Source organism: Neoarthrinium moseri (assembly GCF_022829205.1).
Source record: "Neoarthrinium moseri strain CBS 164.80 chromosome Unknown scaffold6_Wmoseri_CBS_16480, whole genome shotgun sequence".
Taxonomy (NCBI): domain Eukaryota; kingdom Fungi; phylum Ascomycota; class Sordariomycetes; order Amphisphaeriales; family Apiosporaceae; genus Neoarthrinium; species Neoarthrinium moseri.
The window spans coordinates 955,311-974,034 of record NW_026055120.1 but is presented as its reverse complement, the minus strand read 5'-3'; the positions used below and the strand labels follow the sequence as shown (position 1 = coordinate 974,034).

The following is an 18,724-nucleotide window of genomic DNA, read 5'->3' as shown; positions in this document are numbered from 1 at the left end:
GTTTGATTGCGCTAACTTGTGGTTCGGGAAAAACGTCCGGCCCGACGGTTCGATACCCCTATTGACAGGGTTCCAGCAGCTATTCAAGTGTTTTGAATGGTCGAATTGTTCTTCTTACCCCGGTCTCCACTGACTGTGGTGTGCTACAAAGGCTTCCTCATGAAAATGTCCATCGGATAATTACATCTTCTCTCGTTTGTCTAGAATGACGAGATACGCCAGCTACTGAAATGTCTCATCAAACCTAGCTTGAGTTCCTGAGGAAAGGGACAGTCAGTGACGACAAGTCCATGCTCCATGGACAAAACCCGGTGGAGTGAAGAAAGTCGATCTATTAACGACACAAGAACCACCATGCCATCCTCGAGTCCTCCGGGAGGTTTCAATTTGCAGCCGTACGACTTGGATTCTCTGGACGGAACCAAGGAACCGGTCCAAATGCCGATGATAACATTGCTCCTGTCCCAACTGCTCGAGTCATACTAGCTCATGCGCCCACCTTCTTGGGTGCCTGAAGAGAATGTCCGTGCTCCTGCAATCCTAAATTCTGCAGTGAATGCATCTTGGTACGAGCAGAAACCTTGCACCAAACAAACCCCATCCTTTGCCATTGTAGCGAGTGATATGGCAAACAAAGCCCTGGGCCGAACGCCAGATGGAAGCTCAGTCATCAAGCCGGAATCAGTGCTCGGTGAGTCAGAGAAGCTATATCACGGATGCAAGGAGGAAAAGTACTTTCTTCCCAACGACGCAGTCAGTCCAACCTTCTAGTCACTGTGAATAACCCAACTGATTAGTGATTACAGGTAGAACAGGATCGTGTGGATCTTCAGCATTCGATTTTCTGCCTGATGCTGGACGGTTGGCTTGCGATGGCACCCATGGCAAGACCACCTAAATATGTGCTTAATATTGGAACAGGCACAGGGGTATGGGCAACTGTGCTCGGTAGGTACTTTCGAGAACGTTCAAAAGACTAGGTACAAACTCACAGATTTTCGACAAAAGCTGAGCAGAATCCCTCTTAATACGTAATTGGGACGGACTTAAGTGCAAGTCAACCGACAACTAATATAAAGAACTGTGCGTTTATGAAGGATGACGCGGAGGAGCCCTGGTATTTCCTCGATCCCAATCCAGGCTACTCCCGCTGTCAGGCGCTGTGCCAACATTGGATATCCTTCGACCACGTGCATTTGTTTTGGCGTTCACTTGCTTTCACGAGAGTCGAGTGGTGATGAAGAATGCGTTCGACAATCTCAATCCTGGAGGCTGGATCGAGTTCCAAGATTCATGATTCAAATTCGTTCAAGCCAACGAATTCTACAAAGTTAGAAGCATCTACTTTTCTGCAAGGCTTTCGGCTGGCTGCCCTGAGAATAGGCAAGCTGTCGAGAAGTGGACTGTCGCATGCGATCGTGGTATTGAAGTAAGCGGAAGAGACCCCTACAAAGTCTACAAGTACACGCAGTGACTTGAGGAGATCGGCTGTAAGTGGCATTTCCTTCCACTTCTAGAGAATCGGATATTCATGGAAGGAGGGCATTTAGCTAACCATGTTCTGACAGTCGTGGACGTCAAACATAGACAATTGAAGATCCTCGTTACTCCCTGGCCAAAAGACGCCAAATTGAGGGAGATTGGGCGGTTCGGCCAGAAAAACATGCATGATACGCTGCGCACGTGCTGGTCGATCCTGATGGCATCGGGGTTGTCGGCAGACGAAGTCGAAAGCCTCATTCAAGAAGCACAGAATGAGATTAGGGACCGCAGAGCTAACCATTATGGCATATGGAAAAACTCCATCCACACTTCGACATCCCAGCAGCAGATTGTACTAATGTGACATAGCCACATCTTGTACGGACGAAAGCCTTTTGCTGAAGAGTTGGGTAATCCCCAGGTGAAATACGAGGTTTGACAGCATTACCGAAGCATGGAGGAGGTCGCGAGGGTCGTCTGTTAGTACCAACAATCGCATCGCATCCTTATACTTATATTCTTTACTCAGTCTGAAACTAAAGGCCTTTGTGCCAGAGATGGCTATCAAAAGATTGCCATTAAGTATGAATCTGCATACTTAGTGCTTCACTTCCTGGTTTTTCACAGCCTCTAGCAGGCCCCTGAATGCTTCCTTCCTTCCGACCTCAACGCGCCCGAACCTGTCCTTGATGGGCCCAACCAGGATCTCCTCCTCATCCGCCAAGAGGCCCCTCCATGCATCGTCCGTGAACTCCTCGATGGGGATGCCGAGCTGGCTCAGCCCCTGTTGCGTGTGCAGCTCGGTCTGCACGGCGGGCGGGACTAGCTCGATGACCCTGATGTGCTTGCTCGCCTCATCCTCACCGAGCTGGGCCCGCAGCGTCCAGCACAGAGAGTGAAGCGCCGCCTTGGTTGCGCAGTAATTAGCGCAGCGGGGCAAGGGCACAAGGGCCAGCCCAGACGTCACGGTGATGAGAGCGGTCGGGTTGGGGGAGCGTGATTGAAGATGAGGGAGGAAGTGCGTAATGAGTGAGATGTACGAGGTGTAGTTGGTGGTGATCTCGTGCTGTACAAGGTCGAGGTCTATGTTCTTTGGCTTGGTGAAGTCCACGGGGCGCTGGATGCCGGAGTTCAGGACCACGGCATCAATGCTGGGGTGCCTCTTGGTGATACTACATTTCGTCAATTTTGGATGGCATGGAAGGAGCCTTTGTGAGAATCAAGTTACGTACTCCTCGACCCAAGTTGGGATGCCGTGCAGATTTGTGATATCAAACTGCGACGCCGCAGCCTTTTGAGGGCCATGCTTGGCAACGAACTCATCAAGCCTCTCCTTCCGTCGGCCCACGCCGATGACGAAGATGCCGTTCTCGATCATACGTTCTGCCAATGCGAGACCGAGCCCAGATGTAGCTCCGATCATAAGCACGTTCTTATACGGGAAGGCCATGTTGAGTCTATGTTTGGTGTATTGTTTCCAGATGCGGAGATCTCTGTGTGGGGGTTTCCTTCTCGATCTTCAAGCAAGCCTCCACCGAGGAATTACCTAGAGTTGCGTGTAAGATCACTTGGGAGGAAGTGAGGAGAGCCTTTTATGTTGACGCTGCTGGAGAGTAATGCTGAACAAAAGGCCCTGCACGTTTTCGCATTTATGACCTGACGACGAGATCGATAACGGTCTCGACGCTGTGATTGGCCAGCTGGTATACGCCGAGCTGAACCATTCGGGTTTAACCCGCACTCGATTGCCGAATCATTGTTGAAATGCCGATAATCCGGGGCTAAATGTTAGAGTGACGAGAAAAAGCCACACGACAAGTAAACATACAGCATCCGATCAGCAATTGGTTGTTAGGCCTGACACGCTCATAAGGTGGGGTTGGTGTACAAGGCCAGGTATAACGGTATAAACATTGTGTGACAGTCTAGAGCAAACTCGTTGTCGCATGGCTATAATACAAGTGCACGTGTCTATGCTTACTTTTGGAGAACAAAAGACCAGAGCTCTGCAAGGAGATCTCTAGCAATTCATTTTCTGCTAGACCCCGGATCATGCCCCAACCATTGCCTTCAAATCCAAAACACTGACGCTGACAAGGTTGGTTGTGCTCGGAGGCAACCTGCCGGCACCAATGATCACCAGGGCCGAGTCGTCGCTCTTCAGTAACTCCAGACCTCTGGAGTACGCCGAAGGTTGCGGCGTAGTGTACTCGACCCAGCTGTTGGGATCGCCCAGTTTCCGGTTCGTGAAGACCTGGCCCGAGTTGCCCGCGCTCAGCACCTATGCGAAGTCAAACGTTAGCAGTCCGCCCGCCGAGTTACAGTAGCACGTCTTGTCCACCGCTCCCCTTCCCCTCCCACCTTCGATGAACAGAGACTTACAATAGTGCCATTGGCGCCACCCACGCTCGACCAGACCACGGACGGCGAGCTGACGGGCGTGGTGCCCTTGGTTGACTTGAGGGTGAAGGTAGCCGAGGCGGGCGTGTTGAGTACGTCGAGCGGGTTGCGGTTGAGGCGGTAGTGAACGCGGCAGCCGTCGGTGCCGCAGACCTCGTAGGCGAAGATATAGTTGCCGTTGGGCAGGCGTGTAATGGCAGGCATGCCGGGACGGGCCGCGTACGCCGCCGTGTCGTGCACGTCATCGACGACAGCCGACCACGTCGCCAGGTCCGATGTCGTCTGGTGCACGAGCTTCTGCCCGTACTTGCTGTCGCGCTGGTCCGAGTAGTAGATGACGAGCTGGTTGTTGTACACCCTAGCGAAAACCTCGGTGTCAGCATGGACGAGAGAGCGCGTACAGGAGGTATATCTTTCAGCATCGGGCCGTGACGACAGTGTAAAGATACTCCGATTCATGCACATGTGGATAAAGCACATGGTTGAATAGGTTGCCATAAGCAACCCCTTCCATAGCCAACTTACAAGAACAATGGCTCCCAAACCGGCGTCAGGCCATTATCGGGCTTGGCCACGCCTCCGCTAGCCACGGTGCTCACGAAGGTCCAGGTTGCGCCGCCGTCGGTGCTCGCGTAGACGTCGATCTTGGTCTTGCTCAGGTCCGTGGGGATGCTGTTGCCGGCGGCGAGGATGGTGCCCTTGGCCCAGCGGCCGACGGCCTGGGGCAGCTCGTACAGGGTGGGCTGGTACCGCAGGCCCCAGCCGTTGACCGTGTCCTTGATGCTGCCGATTTGGGCCCACGAGGCGCCGCCGTCCTGCGACCGGTAGATGGGGAAGTAGACGGCCGGCGGCTCGGGCGAGTAGTTCTCCCAGGTCGCCAGCAAGGGGCCGGAGCTCAGCGACAGGGCGCGCGCGTACAGCACGCGCGGGTCGACCCAGCCGGCGTTGGACGGCGGCGAGAAGATGACGCGGTTCGAGACCGTGGTCACGGCCAGGGACGCATCTGTGGTCGGCGTGGGTGCCGCGGACGCGAGCAGGGCATTGAGCAGGGCGCCGACGACCGAAGTAGTGAACCTCATCCTTGCACTCGAGACACGATGAACCACAGATGTGGCGGGTCTGCATAGACCTGTCTAGTCATGATGGCATAATGTAGTTTATACATACATTTACAAGTCCGTATCCAGCCGCGGCGGTCGAACTTCCGTGTTCCTGGACGTCGTGGGGTATCAATGCGGTAATGTGACCCTGTTCCTTTTTTCTTGAGCCGCCGAGCAACTTGGCAACGGTTTTTGAAGCCACAGCGGATACCCCAGTTCCCTCGTATCGTGTCACGAGGTGGCTGCATCTGGTGCATGCCGAGGCAATACGACGTTGGAAGTGGATTGGGATATGCTCATCTGCGTGCTACTGGCGGAAACCTAGTCACAGAAAAGGCATGCACAGGAACAAAAACTGGTTTGGCCATCAATGCTTTGTATTGAGCCAATGATCTACCTACTGAGCTACTCAGCTTTTCTCCTTGGCATCCCCTCAAACTGCGTTATGCCGCCCGCCTTTCCTGTGCGAGGCGGGGAATCAGCTCGTCCGCGATCCCGGAGACAGCATCCACAAGGTTCATAAGTGTAATGCTCCTCCCCTAGCCTGGCTGCGAGCCCTCCAAGGCCCCAGACGCAAGGCAAACAAGGGTGACCTATCGTGTGGTCTGAGCGAGAGAGTGACATGAAGTGTAGACAACCGATCCCCCAAGGTCGCGCGCGACTCAAGAGAGCGGAGATCGAAGAAATTCGAATCTGCGCAGGGTGCCCAGTTCGATGTGGGCGTTCCCCCAAAAGCTTCTCTATCCCCTTTCCGAATGTAAGCCAGGCCGCCAGAATGCTGGCCTGGAAAAATGGAAAAACAAGTCGTGGTATTGCTTAAAGACGCAGAAATTCCTAATGCCAGCCAACCCCATAAGAGAATTCGCATGCAGAGTTCCGGGAAAAATCAAAAGAGACCATTCTGTTCACCATGTGACCGTCCATACTGTTTCGTAAATGTTGTTCTGGAGAGGGTCGACCTCTCCGTCACAAGAAAGAAAACCGTGAAAGACAAGACGTTGGGAAGCATGCGATCGTTATTACGTAACTGTCGAACCCGCAACCTCCTTATGCAGGCAAGCCACCCTTGCGCTTTTCGGCGCTGGTGAGCACGAGCATAGAAGGCTTGCGCTGGCCTTCGGGAGTTTCGGGCTTGCTGGCCCTTGGCCCACCATGCTTGAATACGCTGGCAAAGCTGCCGTGGTCACTCTCGCAAGCACTGGACAGGCTTTCGACGCTCTTACGGGACTTCTGGCGCGAGCTGGGACGGTCAGAGCCGATGGCACCCCAGCCAACACGCGTGGTCACCTTGATGGGCTTGTGGGTCTCGAGATCCCCCGAGAGACTGCCAGAACCGCTGAGGCCAGAGTCAGACATGTCATCGGTCAGAGGGGTGCCAGCCTCCTCGGCACTTTCGGAGACGGGGCTTGTGCTGCCAGAGCTACTGCTAGTGCCCTTGCGTCTCTCCATGCCGGCTCGGACGAGATTGTGGACAGCGGAACGTCGGGTGCGGGCGGCAAAATTCTTGCTGCCCTCATGCTTGGCAGTCGGCTTGCTGCGCAGCTCATCAATGGCAGGAGGTCCCCGGGGTTGACGAACAGGATGCTGGCCAGCACGCGCCTGTCCAGGGCCATACCCGTTTGGCAGAGGCGACAGAGGGAAAGGAGCGGTCCTAGGTCCTGCTGCCCTGTTGGCCTCATCGGTGGCGAGAGACAGACCCTTCTGGTTCGCAATGGAGGATGCCTTCTTATGACCTCGGCGGAAAGCGTTGGCGGAGGGAGGGGGGAGAGGAGTTGGCTCGGCCGTCAACTCGAGCTTCTTGGGCGGCGAGTTGCTGCGGAAGAAGGGTCTCTCGTTCTCCATGGGAGGCGGTGAAACCTCAACACGCGGGGTGGCCATATGCTGCTGGAAGGACATGTTCTGCGGGGTAGCAGGCTGGTCCATGTAGACGTTGTTGTACTGAGCCTGGTTCTGATCGACATAGTAGGCCTGCTGACCCGTGGCCGGGTCAAAGTAGGTGTATATGTTCTGTTGAGGCTGCTGCTGCTGCTGCTGCTGCTGCTGTTGCTGGTGTTGGTGCTGCATAGTCGCCATGGACTGCTGAAGGTTCTTCAGTTGCTGCTGCTGCTGGATCAAGTTTTGCAACGCCAACTGCTGCTGGAAACCTTGCTGGCCATTCAAACTCAGACCTTGGAACTGCTGAGCGGCAGCCTGGATGTTCATAAGCTGCTGCTGTAGACGCTGCTGCTGCTGGGCCAGGTACATGTTGGTGGCAACGAGGCGAGCATACATGTCGGGGTCCATCTGCTCCTGGATCTGCTCGTCGAGGTGCAACTCCGGGGGAGCCAGGATTTGATCAGCAGTGTAGTGCTGACCGCCGCCCATCATCATGTGGCCGTATCCCTGCTGCTGTTGGTGCTGTTGTTGCTGCTGCTGCTGCGGGTACTGCTGCTGCTGCTGCTGCTGCTGTTGAGTCGCGAGGCGGGGGAGCGAGGTTTTGGGACCAGCGTAGGAACCCTCGTGGGCGGCGTACATGCCTGTGGAGACACCCTTGCTGCCGTGCATGGAGTGGGCAGCAGGCAGAGCAGAAGTGGCCGAGGCAGGGAAGTTACCAGTTGTGGCCGACTTGGGCGCCGTTCTGAGGCCCGCGAGCAGGTGGGATCGGCTGGTTCGAGGGGTGGGGACACCGTTGTCTTTGGTGTCGGTGGTTCTCATAGACTCGAACGAGAGGGGCTTGATGTTCTGACCACCACGGCGCGAGGCAAGGCCGCCCGAAGGCATGGCCAGGCCGGGTTGCGAAGTGAAGCTGTTGTGAGACATTTGAGCAAGACCACCAGTGTGCATTACTCAGTGAATGTCTTGGTGACGGATCGAGTGAGACTGCTGTTCCAAGCACGAGATTCGAAACAGGCAAATGAGCGAACCACGAAGCGAGACTCGGTGGATCACACGAAGAAGAGATCGGTAAAGAATGGATGACGGCCGGCGAAAATAAACGAATCAGGTTCGGGCTGTCGATGCAGGTATTACAACCGAGTAGGTGGCAGTGTGCGTATTAAGTACCGGTAGGTGGTGCAAGATGCGGGTATACTGGGAAAAAAGGCCGGCCGGTCGAACGCTGTTCTCAGAACTCGAGTGATTCGGATCAGGGTCGTATCAAACGCGATGCCAGGATGACTTCCGGCGAATCCAAGAGTAGCGTGTTGGTTGACGGCGGTTGGCGGTAGAAGACTGTGAACAAGAAACAGAAGCTTGAAAATATCGGGCGGGTGCTGCAGGTGCTATGTTGTCGAGTCGAGTGGATCAAACAAATAGCGTGTTGCGGCGGATGTTTGGAGCGCAGGTCCGGTATTAAGGAATGATGAATAAGTGGTGCGATTGTCGTGAATGAGTGGCAACGGGATGATAATCGTCAACGAGGCAAGAGCAAGCTGCGAGAGTGAATCCGGCACACGGGGCACGAGGCGAGCGACGACTACGCTGGTCGACACAGGGTGCGAAGGCGCAGATGGTTCTCGGTCCTAGGGGTTGGGGGGGCCGTCGCCTAGTCGATCAAGTCCGGGGGCGCTTGTGACGTCGCGAAGAGGCAAAGCCGCGATGCGGTGGTTCCTTTGTCACGGTGAGCACCACGATGAGACAAAGAACAGGGGGGGGAAGAGACGCTCGGCGGATCAATCTAGACGTGGGGAGTCGACGGCGATGGGTTGCGTACCTTTTTGCAGACGAGGTCCTTCACGGCGGGTGGCTGTCGAAGTCAAGGCCTGCCTTCTTGGGTTTGCCGGCAGATGGGGTCGGATGAGCGATCCTGATCTCTCTCTCTCTCGGGGTCTGGGTCTTTTTGCAAGGTCGGCCTTCCGTTCCTCTTCCTTCCGGCGTCGACGAGATTATTTCTGGGCTGTATATCGATATTTTATGCGATGAACGGAAAAGCGACCAACGGAGGCGGCGAAGAAAACCAAATTGTACAGTGATTAAAAAAGTCCCAGTATCAGTCTGATGGTAAATGGCAACAGATGAAACTCGATTCCGGATCCCCTCGTGTGTGTCTTTTTTTCTTTTCCTTTCTTCTTCCTTTTCCTCTTGATGGGTTGGTGGTGGGCGGTGGTGCTTGAATCTTCCCGGGCAACGCGAATTTTTGGGTGAATGCAATCTTTGGTTCCAGCGGCTGACGGGGCGTGACGGCCAACGACGAGCAAATGAAAAGATGATCTGACTGTTTTTTTTTTTTGTGTTTTGTGAATTCACGCGGAGGGGGGTGATTGAGGGGAGAGAGACTAGCCGTCGGGCGGATAAAGGATAGTGGTGCGAGAGAAGGAGGGAAAGGGAAGAAAGAGAAGATGGACAAAAAGCTGTGATGGAGGGAGAGCAGGAGAGGGAGAGAGAGGAGAGAGAGAGAGAAGAGTGGAATTGGACGTGAAGAAAACCCGCCGACGACTGTGACTGGGCGGTTGCTGGGCTGGTCCCAGGTGGTGGGTATGGCGTAACTATTGCAGGCGACTGGGTAATAAGTAAGTACCTTGTGCGCTACATCCAGCTGGGTTTTGCTGGCTGTACTGCAGCCCAGGTACCTACAGACCTAGAACGGGGTGCAGCGCCGGGAACTCGTACTGTACCGTAGCCCTGGGGGTTGCCCTCTGTCCACTCAACAGGCCCCCTCTGGGCTGGGTGGTGCGTGCTTGGATGTGGTGCGTACTGCGTGGCTGCGTGGTGTTTGGGCAGCCTGTACTGGGCCTGACTGGGCCTGACTGGGACGGACGCCGCACTGCGCTGCGACAACCGCTGCGGGCTCAGGTACCTGGCGGGGGGCCCACCTGGGGGCACGGGTCCTGATGGGCTGGGCGATCCATCCCAGCAGCGCAGCCCTGAGAACCCCCTGCGGCCAACCACAGCCATCCAGACTCCAGAGCGCTGAGAGCTGTGGAGCGGACCCTGTCGCCTTGGCCTGTGTCGAGCTTCTCGGGTTAACTACAGCACAAACCTGCTCGCAGCTAGTTATGAGCGAGCCACTTACTCACTCACTCATCAGTGCTCCGGGCACTGGCCAAGGCTGCTGGCAAAGACTGATGACTGGCTCCGCAACTGACTCTGCTCGCACATGTCCACAGTCCAAGCTGTCCCCCTTGTCAAGCGTGTGCCTTCTTTTCACTCACTCACTCACTCACTCGCTCTCCCTCTCCCGGGCCACTCATAGACACACTTGCACACTCGCGCCCTCACCTACATACGCTAGGCCGGCACGACGTGCAGCAGCGAACCCGTCCAATCTAGCTCTGCAGCCTGGCCAATGGCAGCGCAGGCGTCCGCCAGCAGTTCGAGGGGCCAGGCGCGTCAGCGGTGAGAAGAAGGTGGCATTGATCAGTTGCAGCGAGCCCGTCGGGGCCACTCATTGGCCAGCTCCGTCCTGCCTCTGCAGCTCCCCGCCGCCAATGGTGGGTGTGATAGTGACGGTTTGGATTGACGAATTGGGGTCAGATGGGATTCCCCTTCTCGCCTCTGTGGCATCAGGCTACCCGCCCTGGCCAACCAACGGCGTCCATCCCAAAAGGGGGGCCTGTTCATCGGCAAGGGATCGTGACTTTGACAGGGGCCCGCTGGGCGAAGCCGAGTCGAGTCAATGCCAGCCCAGGTTCATCATCCCATCCCATAAGTTAGCTGTTTGTCAACTTGTGGATGAGCAGGATTTGGATGGGTTGACTTCTCCAATTCCCCACGGCTCCCCGATCTCTATTGACAGACAAACAGACCAAGCGAATAAAAATAACTGCAGGGAGTCGACGAGCTGCAGGGAATCGACGAGATCCATCTTCATATCAACCCTGCACAAGCACACTGTATAGCGACCATTAGGCCCCAACATGAGTCAAAAAGGCTCGCACAGGCATGATAGGGCCGTGAGGGCACCTTCGATCACGAGACCTCTCAACAGAGTCTTGACCGGCGAACCATCATTGCCAGGAGGTTGCCGCGACAGGAGCTTGCGCGGGAGGGGCCTGAGAAGAACATGGCATATGGGCAAACTTTCCGCCAGAAGTTCGCTTCATATAGTAGGTAACTCACACAGCAACGCTCTCGCCCGTTGCAGCCTTCTCCCCCTAACCCGATCAAGTTAGAGAAGACCCTCGCCCGTCAAACGCTGGTGCCAGCCAGTTTGAAGATGCACGTCTACACGGCGTAACTACTAACTAACTTGGCTAAGGCAGGGTACAAGATACTGCCAACCCTCCAGAGATGCTCACGTGGCGCTTGCAAGTTACCTCGATTCATCAAGTTCTAGCATCAACGTTCACAATCCTCGCCCATGTCTGGTGCGACGGTTGACGTAGTTCGGGATCGGCTGTGCCACCACGTGAATGTTGAATCCTCTGTGTCCTGCATGATCGCTGTGTGTAAATCGGGAACCCACGCTGAGCCATGCTTTTTCTGACGAAATCCTAATTCTTGGGTTCTTCCATTCTCCTGCCGATCCTCCCACGCTAGACCCTGTCGTCGCGCTCTAGAAAAGGTGAAGGCCCAGAGAAAAGAAGCCTGGCGTCGCCCGAAATTAGTGCCAAGGTTGAGTCTGACATAGTCGAGCGTCCTTCCCAGTCCAATATTTGAGACGGTATAATCAGCCCTTTTCTATGGACAACCTGCACTGCGGGCTGCATGGCAAAGTCGAAATTACGGCAGCCGGAAACGATGACTGTTCTGGCGCAGGTGCGTCAACGGCTACACGCGTCGCACCGCATTGCTCCTTTGGATGGGCGGACCCTGGTGATCGACTGCCACCCATGTTCCCCAACCGTGTCACAAACCCTGCTGTTACTATATTTCAGAATCCAGATACATGGGACCGCTGCGGCCATCAAGGCGGACTGGGCATTTGCATAATCGTCCAAACTTCGTCGAGGGGACGCAGGCCCAAAGCGGCAGAAGGACAAGCTGTCGACTTTCGGCACATTCGGTTGGGCCCCACGATACACGGTTTTGGTCAGATCAATCTGCCAGCCGAGAAAATGGGGTCAGAGGATCTAGCTGATGCTTGTAGTACGTAGTCGCTCGATGGCGGGCGTGTGGGCTATTTTCACCACCACTGTTACCGCTAGACACGCGACAGAGACGCGAATAGTAGGCAAGTCGAGATTAAGTCCGACATACCCAAGGTGTCATTTTATGGCTGTTTACTATTGGGCAAGACATAGGTTATGGGTGTAACTGGCTCCGACCTACGGGTTATTGCAATGCATCGCGGAAGCCAAAGCTTTGCTTGCTGGCCGTCACAGTCAACTCACAAACCACCGTCTGTGCCATGTTAACTATCTATCCAGAAGACAGGTGGACAAACACAGACGACCGGCGGCGGACCAGAGTTGCACGCCCCATGGTTCTGGGCACCGCGAAACAAAGGCCGCGTTCCTGGTAAAGTGGCACCATACTTGCTGCCTCCTGCATTGCCTCGACCGAGCTAGAGAAGAATCTGAGACAAGTGATCCCCTAAAAACTGTGGGACGAGCCTCCGTGCGCCCGGTTTCCCTCGCCGCCCCTCAGGTTTGAGATGGGTGGCAACCGGACTTGCCCATCATCAAAGCTCCCCTCTGCGCCTACGAGTTACTGTGCACGGCATTAGGGTTACCTGAATCTGAATCAGTCTATGCAGGTCACGAGCCCCGTGACCTGTTCTTCTGCTGCTCTGGGCTCTTTTCGTTCGTTGCGCGTGCTGCGGACAGCTGTGAGGCGGCCGGAAGGCCAATTGACCTCGGCCAGCGCGAGGTTCCATCCTCACGTACCGTACCGCGAAATGAGACGTGGATTACGAGGCGTTTCTCCTGGCCCATTTCCACACCACCGAGCTAGAGAGACGCGAGACCGCTTGACCGCCAGCAAAGCCGTTGGCCGGATCGCGAGCTGGCCAAGAGGTGGATGATGGCCCTTTCGCGCTACGGAAATTTCTGCCATTCGGCCTGACTTTTTTTTTACTGGGACGCTTGGGGTCTTCGCTAGCCATCTGGACCCAGATCTTCAAGGGCTCGCTCATCGAATCCATCCCAAGGAGGCGCTGGGGTGCTGTTACCGCGTCACCCTAGTCTAGATTGCCGCGGTTAACAAGCAACACCAGTTCGGGCACCGCGGACCACCTGGCTTGCCTGGGCAAACTGAAAAAGTACTGAAATGACTCTTCGCATGAGAGATTGTATATATCAATCCTGTTCGCAGATCATACTCGTTACAGTCGAAGATCATCGCGAGACATCCACAATGTTCACGCCGGGACGCCTTGCCAACTTGCAAGTCTTGTCAAATAACTGGCAGGTGTTCGGAATACGAACCATCATTCTTCCTAGGAATCCGATCTACTAGCGGCCTTCCAAAGCCGGAGGGGGTGTTATGCAAGCTGCAGGGTGAGCGCCAAGTCTGCTTCCACTTATGCAGCCTATTCGCACACAGCGCTCTGGACCCCGGCCCACAAGCGAGCCGGCGCTTAAGTGGTCAATCCAAGCGCGCCGTTTTCTGCCCGACTCATCGGTTGTCGACCTCTCACGGATACCAACGTGGCAGTAGGCGGGCCCTCGACTGGAGAACAGCACCGGTGCTACTTCGATGAGGCGCACAGGATTAGCTTGTGGTAGGACAAGTTCGGTACCATTAGGACTATACTTGGTAGGGGTCCCCCAGCTGCGTTACACTGTAGACGTCGTTATGCGCCTGGCCCATTCCATATCTACATCGCTTCATCAACACAACACCGCTGACTTGATTCCCAGAACTATATCTGCTTGTGAAAAGAGATCTTATATATACACGTAGCTGTATCTGCAGCTCTAACGCTTCTCGTCTAGACCAGTCGCAATCAATAAGCTCACTTGGCCTATGCGACTCGTTCAGAGAATCAAAGCTTGTGAATAGGTACTAAGTCTGCTCTGGACTCAACCACGGCGCTCGCCTCTGCCGACTAGAGCTCTTGCTGCTTTCCGGAAGCGTCTACCTCGCCGGTATATACTGTAGGCTACTACGATGATTCTAATCGAGAGAAAGACGCCTGGAACTATCTGAGCAATAATTGCCACTATAGCACCACGGCTTATCCATAGAGAGAACACATGATGTTGCTAGTACTCGATCCTGTTGGTGTGTCACGCTAAGTCGCATTGCTAGTATACCTTCTGCTGGACCTGAAATTTGCCCATTTACCGTCGGCATGGCCTCTGCTGTACCTCTCCATGTGACGATCCAGGCAATACGTTGACTTTTTGTCTCTACACATTTGGTGAGTCAGCGGTTGCCAGGACTTTATGCATGTCTGTACATAGGAGATACAAGTGAGCCGTTAAACTGCACTAGGTTACGCATCGGACTTGTCTATGACTATCTTGTTTGTTTCTCAATCACAACAGATCATCGACCTGTTGATAATGGGGCTAAACGGCTATGAGCAGTTACTAGGTCCGCTCTATAGCCTTCTTTGGGTTCTTATTATTCAAGATTTGCAGTGCAGACTCACAAAAGGGTGCTGCCTCACACAGTGTCCAAGAAAACGGACTTACGGTTCACGATCAAGCTGCTATGAAAGCAGATGCTTACTACCAACCTCGTTTCAAGCAGAGCTCTAACGCGAATGTCTCTCCAGCGTTACGCAAGGAGATTATGCCGGGAAGCGTAGTAAATTCAGCAGGTCTTAGAAAGAAAAGAGCTTTCTTCCTAACAAGGATAGAAATTAATAATTGCGACAGGAATCTAGCAAGACTATCTCGTGCTCTCAGTTGATGTGACAATGACCGACAAGAAACCCATGGCTTCAGACACGAACCGCCGACCATGTTCCATAAGAGGAAGACCCATCGCGACTGAAAAGCATATCGATACGCACCGTTTATCCGCCTAGTTGTAGGCAAGTGAAGAAATGCACGTGGAATGCCGCGCTGATCGAGCTAGGAATAGTTTTATTCGCCAAATACTGGCAGAGCTAGAGGTAACTTCTATATGTTCACACCAAAGGAGACTTGGTGACAGAACATGATATCGCCATTGTTGCAACAGTCACGTCAAGGCGCGAGCGTCCGTCCAAGTTGTGATTAGGAGACCTTTAATAGCATCAAGTGCACCCTAGTCAGTCGGTTCTTTACTACTCGGATAACACATGCCTATTCCGTGTCGTACTGCATGGGCGCAAGCTACTTGCCATCAAGTATGCCAAACCGACCTGTTGCGGTGATTGGCGATCGCTTGGTGGTCTTTTTCGTTCCTTGCATCTGTGCTATACACGACTTCTTGGTCCATGGCAATATGGAGTTGATGCGGTTGGTGGAGCACACGGAGTAAGTGGGAACGCTCGGAGTGCCGGAGTGCCGGAGTTGAAGAATTATCGACCTTGTCAGCCTTGCGATGAATGGCACTAACAGCGCAAGTATTCAGCAACTGGGTCATGGAAGTTGGCTGAAGCTTCCGGAAGTCCAGTCATGCCAGTGGGCACGCTGATCGTGAAAGAAAAATCTATTAGTGACGTTCAAGGAACTAGCGAGACCTGGATGTCACTCTTGAGCTTAAAAACAAGAAGACCGCCCTTCTGAACTCAGTTGGACCCATAGCTTCGTCATTTCTGTCCGACAACCACACCTACCCACTTCACAAATCAAAAAGTGGTAGTACGACTCCAACAAAAACACATAATAGTTTCATCAACTCCATCAACATCATAAACACAATGTCGATTCCTCAGTCCTTCAAAGCAGCCGTGGTGCCCGAGCCAAAGGCTCAAAATGTCATACGCGAGCGTTCCCTGGCACCACTTGAGTCTGGAGAAGTCGGTATCAAGGTCACAGCCACAGCCGTCAACCCGGTCGACTGGAAGATGCGCGACCACAGTGCATTCATTAGCAAGTACCCTGCCATACTCGGGTCAGATGCAGCTGGAGTCATTGTCGACGTCGGTCCCGATGTCTCCGAGTTCCAGCCCGGCGATCACGTTTTCTTCCAGGGCATGATCGGAAAAGATGACTACTCGACCTATCAACAGTACTGCAAGATGCCCGCCATTCTTGTCTCCAAAACTCCGGCAAATATTAGCGACGACCAGGCTGCGGGCATCTGGCTCGCTACAATGGCCGTCGTCACTGCCTTCTATGACAAGACAGGGCATGGGGTCTTGGCTCCCTGGGAACAGGGAGGGGCCCAGGCAGGCAAAGGCAAGGCTATAGTTATCATCGGCGGCGCCTCGTCTGTAGGCCAGTATGCAATCCAATTGGCGAGACTGTCAGGGTTTGAGAGGATAGTCACGAATGCAAGTGTCAACAACCACGAAATGCTGAAGAAGCTTGGTGCACATGTCGTTCTCGACCGCCTTCATTCAAGCCCGGAGGACTTCAAGACTGCGATTGGAGATGTGGCATTGGATTTCGTATTTGACGCTATCTCGTCCAAGACGACACAGACCCAAGGCGTTGGCATTCTGCAGGCGGCAAGAACCGAGGCTGGGGAGCTTGTGACAGTACACGTCGTACACCCGAAAGAGGTAGATGCTGATGCTGTAGCACTTGGCCAATCGAAGCAGCCCAACGTGGCAGTCAAACAAATCTTGGGAGCTGGTTCTGCCCCAAACTTGCGTTATCTCAGCGAACCCTTGGCCAAGGCTCTTGGAGGCGAAGACGGCTGGGTTGCCAAAGGATTGTTCGTGCCAAACCGACCGAGAATTGTTCCAGGGGGACTTGGCGCGGTTGAGGAGGCTCTGAGCCTTAATAAGAAAGGGGTTTCTGGCGAGAAGGTCGTTTTTCGCCCCTGCGAGGTGTAGCAAGCAACTCGGAACGCACTACTAAATATCAAAATCATGCAGGGGCTACTTTGGGTTAAACAGATATCTGAAGCAATGAATATGAGAATGAAGCCGCCCTCGTTGAGTTACTCCAACTATGGAACAAATGGTCCTAGGCCGGCTCGATTGATATCTAGAAACGCTGGTAGTGACCAAGTGGCTTGCGTCCATAGACTACATAAACTGTAAAATAGAAACGGTTGGATGTGTCACGAACCTCTGCCTTCGCGTTGTTGACCAGTGTTTCGATTTCTGAAGGCGTCAGTCCTGTCGCCTGCAGCATCTTCCATCCAATACCCCGTAGGCCGTCAAGTGCATTTCTCAGCCACCAAAGTCCCACTCTCCGGATTTTGCGCTCCTTTGGCCAAGGGTTTGCAGGTAGCAGGTACTTCTCTTCTACTACCCCTTCGTCTGCCATTGGAGTTAGTTATTCGTTGGCGAGAATGAAAGGAGCAGGCCCTGTGTCTGCCCAAATTCTGGGAGCTCAGTTCCACCTGGGAAAATAGTCGACAAATTTGTAATAGAATATACCTACAGCCTAATTCCTCCAGCCAACCTTTCAAGCAAGGCGCAGTTCTCATGTCACGTCCTCGAAGTATTCTTGCGCCGGCGTTGCATCGATCGCAATACTCCTTGTAGGCGGTACCTAGGGCTTGTTATAACGATCATCAAAAAAGCTGTGGTGGACTACCCACCTTCAGCTGTCCCTCCCATGACTCCAAGATCAAAGATGGATTCTTGATACTCAACCCAGCCCCCCGGATTGAGGCTGTCAAACACGGATTGAGCTACGCCTCTGGGGTTGTCAAAGCATGAGAAAGTAAATCTTAAGTGTATATAATCAAACAGTATGCCGCCGAAGTCCCAGTCTTTCTCTGCGTCTTGCCTGTAAAACTGGCAATTGGGAGCGGCAAGATTCAGAGGTTGGATCAGGCTGAGATCTGTACCAATAACTTGCGCGTTTGGAAACTTCTGAGCTAGAACACTACTTGTTAATACGAGATTTTCATACAAGCAGATGGACATACCAAACTCTAAGGCCCATATACCAGTTCCTGTAGCAACATCAAGCGTGTACTTGAGGTTTGGATCCAGAGGAGCTCGAAACAAGCGATCACCAAATAGTTGCACAAGTGCCGCGTGCTGGAAGTCAAGACGATCCTGTTCGGCCTAGGAGGAAGGTCAGCGACATTAACATGCCAGTAGGTTCGGGTGATTTACAGCGTCATTGGGCAAAAAGTATTTCCCGGGCTCGTACCCATGGTAAGTACGCCCAGATTCGCCCAGGATCGAGCCTGGCTCAGCTACTGATGATCCAGACGATACACGATTCGCAACCTCATCATCTGTGCCTGGGACGAGGAAGTCCGTTACAAAATTATGTGCATTGTGAAACTGGGGCAGTCCCAAAGATGTAGGCAGTTCGTGGAGTTCCGGCACAAACTGGAATGGGTCTCGCAGCCTATATTGGAATCCAACAGCGCCACTAAGTAGGCTTTCTTGGGATGAGTCCTGGACCGATGAGCCTTGTTGTTCATAGTGGGAAATTGACTGGTATGGATGCCCTTCGAGGTCGGAGCAAGGGGCTGTTGCTGATGTGCTTGTTGCCTCAATTTGCAGATTGTCAGTGTACAGGTAAGTCCTATCGGTCAATTGTGAACGAAAAGGACCCGACAATTGGGGATCTTGTCTTTGGGATTCAGTGGCACGGTTGGGGGGTAACCCTGGACCTGTCTCTGGCGTATCAGGCATGTTGGCGCCAATCTATGCGAATTCTTCGATGAACAAGTAAGTCTCTAGAAATTTAGAGAGGCGAGTGTTTGGGGCACACCGTTATGACAGGTCGGATCGCATTGCGGAGGCGAGGGGAAACAATGCAAATCGAATGTTGACCCCCCTCGGTTCTTCCTAGTTCGGCTCAGTATCCGAAACACTACCAGACCCTCGGGCCGGCTACATACAACCGAAGGAGGCTCAATGG

At 53.8% G+C, this 18,724-nt stretch overlaps 5 protein-coding genes across 5 annotated transcripts; 1 reads left to right on the top strand and 4 right to left on the bottom strand.

Annotated features, from left to right (window-relative positions):
- Positions 1–2,080: 2,080 nt before the first annotated feature.
- Positions 2,081–2,932, bottom strand: JN550_002896 (uncharacterized protein; the record flags this gene model as incomplete). The annotated part of the gene is made up of 2 exons (XM_049314240.1): positions 2,081–2,654; positions 2,715–2,932. 2 exons carry the CDS (start codon positions 2,930–2,932, stop codon positions 2,081–2,083), a joined length of 792 nt encoding a protein of 263 aa, XP_049175421.1.
- A 600-nt stretch (positions 2,933–3,532) lies between these two features.
- On the bottom strand, positions 3,533–4,961 carry JN550_002895 (uncharacterized protein; the record flags this gene model as incomplete). The annotated part of the gene is made up of 3 exons (XM_049314238.1): positions 3,533–3,763; positions 3,865–4,240; positions 4,408–4,961. 3 exons carry the CDS (start codon positions 4,959–4,961, stop codon positions 3,533–3,535), a joined length of 1,161 nt encoding a protein of 386 aa, XP_049175420.1.
- Positions 4,962–6,029: 1,068 nt separating this feature from the next.
- JN550_002894 (uncharacterized protein) lies at positions 6,030–7,805 on the bottom strand (the record flags this gene model as incomplete). Its single annotated transcript, XM_049314237.1, has 1 exon — positions 6,030–7,805. One exon carries the CDS (start codon positions 7,803–7,805, stop codon positions 6,030–6,032), a length of 1,776 nt encoding a protein of 591 aa, XP_049175419.1.
- A 7,834-nt stretch (positions 7,806–15,639) lies between these two features.
- On the top strand, positions 15,640–16,722 carry JN550_002893 (uncharacterized protein; the record flags this gene model as incomplete). Its single annotated transcript, XM_049314236.1, has 1 exon — positions 15,640–16,722. The coding sequence occupies one exon, from the start codon at positions 15,640–15,642 to the stop codon at positions 16,720–16,722; it is 1,083 nt and encodes a 360-aa protein (XP_049175418.1).
- Positions 16,723–16,876: 154 nt separating this feature from the next.
- On the bottom strand, positions 16,877–18,495 carry JN550_002892 (uncharacterized protein; the record flags this gene model as incomplete). The annotated part of the gene is made up of 5 exons (XM_049314235.1): positions 16,877–17,154; positions 17,279–17,389; positions 17,439–17,720; positions 17,772–17,913; positions 17,965–18,495. The coding sequence occupies 5 exons, from the start codon at positions 18,493–18,495 to the stop codon at positions 16,877–16,879; spliced, it is 1,344 nt and encodes a 447-aa protein (XP_049175417.1).
- Between the last annotated feature and the right edge of the window lie 229 nt (positions 18,496–18,724).